The 7,975-nt window shown below is 37.1% G+C and overlaps 1 protein-coding gene across 2 annotated transcripts in view; it reads left to right on the top strand.

The window, feature by feature from the left end:
* Nucleotides 1-7,975, top strand: part of LOC103513176 — a 12,602-nt gene that overhangs the window by 396 nt on the left and 4,231 nt on the right. Inside the window, exons 1-2 of one of the 2 annotated variants that reach the window (XM_008477987.3) lie at nt 90-104; nt 3,183-3,362. In XM_008477987.3, the coding sequence (XP_008476209.1) occupies nt 3,210-3,362 (153 nt within the window). In that variant the 5' untranslated portion in view covers nt 90-104; nt 3,183-3,209. Of the gene's footprint in view, nt 1-89; nt 105-3,182; nt 3,363-7,975 lie in introns of those variants that run through there. The other variant, XM_026826459.1, reaches the window with a different exon arrangement.

Raw genomic sequence — 7,975 nt, 5'->3', positions numbered from 1 at the left:
AACTTGAAGTGACATGTCGAACGAACTCCTGAGCACGGCCGACGCATCAACGCATGCGCAGTAGACACATGCAAAATTTGAATCAATGCATAAATCGATGATAGGTATATATTTATGTAGCTAAATAGTAGGTACATAGATCATATTATGTACCTACAACTTTCATCAAACTAAAAACATAAACGAAACTCAAATGTCAGTCGAGAGCGAGAGAGGAAAAGTTTTCTCTCCCGCAGTCTCTGCACTCTGTGTATTTCTTAAGGAGATTTTAGCGATCAAAAATTGATCATATTTCAGGATCGGTTTAGCTTTAGAGTTTAGCAAAATCCTTTCTTATTGCACGCCTAGACCATAAACATAAAAGGAATATTCCTACCTAATTTCAGCTTTCTAGGTATTGTGGTTCTGGAGATAGAGCGATCAGTGTGTGAACTGTGAATGGATCTTGTTTTTATAATATAAGATTGCACACCTAGACCATAAAAGGAATATTCCTACCAAATTTCAGCTTTCTAGGTGTTGTGGTTCTCGAGATAGAGCGATCAGTGTGTGTGCAGACCACGACTAAATTACATCGATCAAGTACAATATAGATATATTGTACTTGATATCGAAATTAATTACCGTCCCCTTTAATCGAAATTAATTTGCAGACAAATTTTTCATTATCAACATAGACTTCCATTGTAAATAAATAAGTAGTAAATAACTAACAAATAAATAAGTACTCAAATAAGAAATAAACAAAATTCTCAAATAAATGAGTATTCAACAAAAGATTAAATAAATAAGTAGTAAAATAACAAATAAATAAGTACCTACTCAAATAAGAAATAAATAAATTCTCAAATAAGTATTCAACTGACGATTAAATAAATGAGTTGTCAATTAACAAATGAGTTGTTAAATAAATAATTACTCAAATAACAAATAAATAAGTATTCAACCGACGATTAAATTAATATGTAAGTAGTCAAATAAATAATTACTGAAATAAATAAGTCGTCAATTAACAAATGATATATTAAGTAGTCAAATTCCAAAATGCAAATAACAAAAATCTTCAAGACGATCAGAAGGATAAATAAGTAGGGTAAGTGTACCATTTATTCGCCCACCTAAGGGTTTTTCCAGACAAAAACACTTATATCTCTGGTTCTAATTATTTTGGAATAGTGATCTTAGGTTCATTTGAAGCGGAATTTAGTCCTTAATAGAATGTATTTATAGCGAATTAATAATAGTCTCGTAATCGATTATAAAAAATAATCGAAAGTATAATCGATTATGAAAAATAATCGGAAAATCACATTTTGGTATTTTTGCCAATGGAGCAGTTGCAAATGGGTAAAAATTATTAATAAATGGTCGTCCCGAATGTGGTTTTTCCTGTACTACTGGAAAATGGTACGATTTTTCCGAAATTTTCTTTCGCCAAACGATGTAAACCGCCGTTTTGCATATTGCCTAGATGTCAGTCAGCTAATTTTCGTACTCCTTATTGCCAATCAGTTGAGTTTTATGATCCCGAATGTGGTTTTTCCTGTACTACTGGAAAATGGTACGATTTTTCCGAAATTTTCTTTCGCCAAACGATGTGAACCGCCGTTTTGCATATTGCCTAGAGGTCAGTCAGCTAATTTTCGTACTCCTTATTGCCAATCAGTTGAGTTTTATGATCCCGAATGTGGTTTTTCCTGTACTACTGGAAAATGGTACGATTTTTCCGAAATTTTCTTTCGCCAAACGATGTGAACCGCCGTTTTGCATATTGCCTAGAGGTCAGTCATCTAATTTTCGTACTCCTTATTGCCAATCAGTTGAGTTTTATGATCCCGAATGTGGTTTTTCCTGTACTACTGGAAAATGGTACGATTTTTCCGAAATTTTCTTTCGCCAAACGATGTGAACCGCCGTTTTGCATATTGCCTAGAGGTCAGTCAGCTAATTTTCGTACTCCTTTTTGCCAATCAGTTGAGTTTTATGATCCCGAATGTGGTTTTTCCTGTACTACTGGAAAATGGTACGATTTTTCCGAAATTTTCTTTCGCCAAACGATGTGAACCGCCGTTTTGCATATTGCCTAGAGGTCAGTCAGCTAATTTTCGTACTCCTTTTTGCCAATCAGTTGAGTTTTATGATCCCGAATGTGGTTTTTCCTGTACTACTGGAAAATGGTACGATTTTTCCGAAATTTTCTTTCGCCAAACGATGTAAACCGCCGTTTTGCATATTGCCTAGAGGTCAGTCAGCTAATTTTCGTACTCCTTATTGCCAATCAGTTGAGTTTTATGATCCCGAATGTGGTTTTTCCTGTATTACTGGAAAATGGTACGATTTTTCCGAAATTTTCTTTCACCAAACGACGTAAATCACTGTTTTGCATATTGCCAATAGGTCAGTCAGCTAGTTTTTGCATTCTTTATGGCCAATCAGTTGAATTTTGTGTAATCAGTTCTTTAGGTATAACTAAGCACAGCTGCAAAAATATTTTGTAATGTATTTTTACGTCATCGCATCACGTGACTTGAGAGTGTTGCCACATGTCCTTTTTAAAACGCGTCCTTCAAAATCAGGACTTTGAACGCGAATTTCTCGGAAACTACAAAGTCGATTTTAATGCAGAAAAAAGATTTGTTATCAGATTTTCTGTCTCATTCATTTTATTAACTAGATTGAATAATCTATTTTTCATGAGAATCCTCAATTACTTCAGGATTCTTTTCTCGGTATCTCTTTACACACTCTTTATTTACTTCTGGATTTTTTTCATGATATCTTTTTGTACGCTCTATGTCAAAGCACATTTCCCGTTGTTTCTAGGTAAATGTCCGAAATGATATGATTTCGCACATTTACTAAGTGGTGAAATCTTAGGATTTACCGAAATTAATCGGTAAAAGTCTTAAGAAAATTTTTATTTCGGACTTTTACCAAACGATCTGGTGAATCCTAGGTTTTACCGGTAAATCCTGGGATTTACCGCTCGTGGGACTTTTACCGTAACAGATACACCATGTGTAGATATTACGTAGGGTTACCCATTTAGACAAAGTCTCAGCTTAGGCAAAAGAAGCTGCGTGAGGTCTACAGTTCACAGACACAGAACCACTAGTCATATTAATAATAATGGATGATGGTGGTGGTGGTCGTGGTGATAATAATAACAATAATAATTTCAGGACATATTGAAGAACTATAAGAACGAGATGACCAGTCCGTCTTTGTCTATGGTTTCAATAGAAATGAATAAAGAGTTTACTGAGAACAAGAATTTTGTGAAGGAAAAAATTGACCAGTTAAAATCACAAATCGATTATTTGAATGGAGATAGACGTGCAAACAAGGAATATTTAATGAAGGTGATATTAATTAATACCCATAAGTCCAGTAAAATTAGACTTTAACTTCGGAAAAATTAGTAACATAGGTTTATCTTCGCCAAAAGTTGCGATACCTATGTGATTGATGTGACCCAGAGTCATGACTCGAAAGTCCCTTAAAATCCCCTGTACACTTGATCGCTTTTGATAGGGTTAGGTAGCACGTGAAAAGAACTTTCACAAATGATCAACTTTCTAGGAATGATAAGGTTAGGTAGTACCTACACATCAAGATCTTTCACAAATGATTAACTTTATTGCTGTTCTTGGTCTTAGTACCTATAGGGTTCGAAAACATATAAAATGGACTTCATAATTATTTGAGCAAAATAAGGGAAACAGGGGAATGTTTTTTTTCCCAATTAATGTTCGTATGTACTGATAAGAATAAAAAAATCCCTCAACCTATGAAAAATAAATAAAATAGATCCAGTACCTATGCAAGTCGGACATTTTTTTTTTTTTTTTTTTTTTTTTTTTTATTTTTATTCCTTCCCCAATTTACCAAGTTCAAATTGGAGGATGGATACCTAACCGCCAATCCTGATGATTTTAAATTTTTTTTTTTTTTTTTTTTTTTTTTTTTTTACAGGCCTGAACGTATCCATTACGCTAGATAAAATAATATAAAAAGTATCCCAACTCGCCTAAAAAAAACTAAGAATAGTCGATGTATGCTTGTAAATTAACGCCTTTTTTTTGTAAAGGGGGGGACAAAGGGAATAAAAAACGGTTTATTAATACTTCCAGGTAAAATATACAAAAAGCTTGGGATATCCATGATTCCTGGTCTTGTCGTTATTTCAATTAGTAAACCACTTTCTTAGAACTCACATCCATGATGGATTGGTCCACCGCATCTCCACCAGATTTAAGTTACAACCAAATCCCCCGCACAACCCGAGTACGGTCCCCAGAGGTCAGGGTAGGGGGGGGGGGGGGGGGGGGGGGGAGTCATTTTTGTGTGTTATCGGGTTTAGTATAGCGGACGATACTAACTACATACCTACATACGGAATTAGCTGTTAGTGATTTGATATTGACTGCTAGCCATCCCACAATTCATTTGGCATGAATATTAAAAACTTAGCTAGTTACAGCTAATTGTAGGGGGGGGGGGGGTGGGGGCACCACCCCCCCCCCAAAGTTATCAGGGCCTCTTACACTAGATAAAATTGGATTTCAGAATAATAATCCAAAACACCATTTTTTACTTTTATCCTATAGGAAGGAAAGTAATGTAATCGGGTCAAAATTTCGATGGTCAGTTTTTAGTGCCAAAACACGTTTTGAGGTCCCTAGAGCTTAAATCCAAAGTTTCAGCCATTGGTCCGTGTCTGTGTCTGTGTGTCCGTGTGTCTGTAAACAAAATATCTCGAGAACGGTAAGAGGTAGAGACTTGAAATTTGGTATGTAGCTGTCAAATGTGACAAGGATGCGACACGAAACTTTTGGTTAAGACCGGTGCTACGGTTGGCGGCATTTTACCGCTTTTTGGCGGTTTTTGGTGTAATTTAACAATATCTCGGGAACGGTATAAGCTAGAAACTTGAAATTTGGTATGTGGTTCACTAATGTGACAAGGATGCAACACAAAACGTTTGTTTGAGATGGTTGCTGCGCTTGGCGGTATTTTGACCGCTTTTGGACAGATTTCGACCGTTTTTTGGCGGTTTTCAGCTATAGCGACAAAACGGTTAGAGATATTGTAAAAGTTAGGATAAAAGAACACTCAGATAAGCATCATTCAATAGGATAAGGAAAGTCGTGTGATGTTCACACCAGATTTTTTACTTTCCTTATCCTATAGGAAGGAAAGTAATGTAATCGGGTCAAATTTTCGATGGTCAGTTTTTTATTTTAGTATGCATCTAGAAGGTTAAAATTGAAATAGTACGCAAGTTACCTACAGCTGAAGTGGAAACCATTTTTAAAATCCTTCTTTTTTTTAAGTGATTTTAATTATAATCTCTTCCCTGTCCTTTTAATTACGTAAGACGTATTATAGGTAGGTACTTTTTTTCTAATTTCATACGTACAGTCGTCTCATCTTGGACAAAAAAGTCTTTGTCGTAGAGCGATAAAATTTGGTATAGTCCGAGGACGCGACTGTGACAATTTGGTAAAGATCAGACAGTCACTCATCCAGATCCGAATACACCTGAGACACGATTTCCAAAGTTCAGTTTTGATAGGTTTTTTTAAGCTCGAAAAAAATTACGTCATGTCCGATTTTTACGTTACGAAACACGCGGATTTTGGCCGAGGAAATTCCGGACCAGAGGTCTACATCTTTCAGGAAAACTTGCGCTTTATTCAAGGATCAGAATGAGACCTTTTTTTTTGCTTTTTTAACTCATGTCCTTCCCGGAGAAATAACCACCTGAAAATTCTGAAAAACACACGTGATGCTAGAAAACTACCGACCGTGTGTGGGTGTCCTCGGGGATCTTGAATATTACGAATAACTTCATTGAGCGTTAATTATTGATCTGAAGCCAGCCACAGATTGATATTTTTTCTCCCGTGAAGCTGTTTACATTTTCTTTGGAAAAAGTTTTCCTCTGATTGGTTGAAATAAATCTTTTTTCCAGCGGAAAAATTCGTTTCCAAAGAACAAGTTAGCATGGTTGGTGGCGCGTCTGCCCTGTAAGCGCTAGGCCGCGGGTTCGATCCCCGCCCGGGGCGGATTTTATCCCGACGGGATAATGTTCGTTCTCGGAACGGCTGGCTTTCCTCCTTTTTGTCTTCCTTCTCTCTTCGATTTCGGGACGATAAGATCCTAGCAGTTACAGTTCCCTCTGTCAAACCTCTAAAAAAAAAAAAAAAAAAAAAAAAAAAAAAAATTAAAAAAAAACAACAACATTGCAAGGGCACCCCACACACGGTGAGTAGTTTTCTAGCATCACGTGTTTTTCAAGTAGTCCAGTAGTTATTTCTCCGGGAAGGACGTGAGTTAAAAAGGCAAAAAAGGTCTCATTCTGATACTTAATGGTCGATTTCGGCAGTTTAACTTCTGCATAAATCGAGTCCGCGGACTGAGCTATTTACAGTTGCTCAATTGCCAAATTATGAGCATTTTGCATTTTTTTTTTCTCCGCGGAGAGAGCTTTTTTTTCGCTCATTGAGCGAATTTGGGGACTGAGCCTAACATATATATATATGTTACCGGCACTCTATAGAATACCGAGGTATTTAAATAATTTTACGAATTGACCAGACAATTCGCGAGACTGCACGGTATGTGATTGATGTGACCCAGAGTCATGACTCGAAAGTCCCTTAAAATCCCCTGTACACTTGATCGCTTTTGATAGGGTTAGGTAGCACTCCGCGGAGAGAGCTTTTTTTTCGCTCATTGAGCGAATTTGGGAACTGAGCCTAACATATATATATATATGTTACCGGCACTCTATAGAATACCGAGGTATTTAAATAATTTTACGAATTGACCAGACAATTCGCGAGACTGCACGTGCTTTGTTTTGATTGTTTACGTTATTGTGGAAGGAAAAGGAAAAAAATCAAAATGAGTGATTCAGATACCTAAAGCCGATTACGATATTTTCCGTGACAAATTTTATAAAGAAATTAGTGATATCCGTGCTAAATCTTCTGCTGCTAACTGTACTTTTTTAAGCGAATGCAAATATCAAGTTTTTTTTAAAGAGGTTTGACAGAGGGAACTGTGACTGCTAGGGTCTTATCGTCCCGAAATCGAAGAGAGAAGGAAGACAGGATAGGAGGAAAGCCAGCCGTTCCGAGAACGAACATTATCCCATCAGGATAAAATCCGCCCTGGGCGGGAATCGAACCCGCGGCCTAGCGCTTACAAGGCAGACGCGCCACCAACGAAGCTAACTAGGCTGGCTATCAAAGTTTAGTTGCTGATGTTAAGACAATTAAGCGAGGAAAATTGAGAGAGCTGACAACCGGCTCTTCCGAGAACCGGAAGGAGCGTTATCATTCATCCAATCTAAAATAATAATAAAAAATCTGGCAAAGAGGGAGCTTCATTCGCAAAATAGAGGTTGAGAGGCAGGAGCTCTAACACTAGACTAAGTACCTATCTTTTGACCTAATTGTAAAAAAAAAAAAATCTGGTGTGAACAACACACGACTTTCCTTATCCTATTGAATGATGCCTATTTGAGTGTTTTTTTACCCTAACTTTTACAATATCTCTAACCGTTTTGTCGCTATAGCTGAAAACCCCCCAAAAACGGTCAAAATCTGTCCAAAAGCGGTCAAAATACCGCCAAGCGCAGCAACCATCTCAACCAAACGTTTTGTGTTGCATCCTTGTCACATTTGTGAACTACATACCAAATTTCAAGTCTCTAGCTTGTACCGTTCCCGAGATATTGTTAAATTACACCGAAAACCGCCAAAAAGCAGTAAAATGCCGCCAAGCGTTACACCGGTCTTAACCAAAAGTTTCGTGTCGCATCCTTGTCACATATGACATCTACATACCAAATTTCAAGTCTCTAGCTCTTACCGTTCTCGAGATATTTTGTTTACAGACAGACACACAGACACACACACGAATGGGAATGGCGAAACTTTGGATTTAGGCTCTAGGGCGGACC

Source organism: Diaphorina citri, unplaced genomic scaffold (genome assembly GCF_000475195.1).
Source record: "Diaphorina citri unplaced genomic scaffold, Diaci psyllid genome assembly version 1.1 scaffold936, whole genome shotgun sequence".
NCBI lineage: Eukaryota > Metazoa > Arthropoda > Insecta > Hemiptera > Psyllidae > Diaphorina > Diaphorina citri.
The sequence above is the reverse complement of the archived record's forward strand: the minus strand, read 5'-3'. Positions and strand labels throughout refer to the sequence as shown.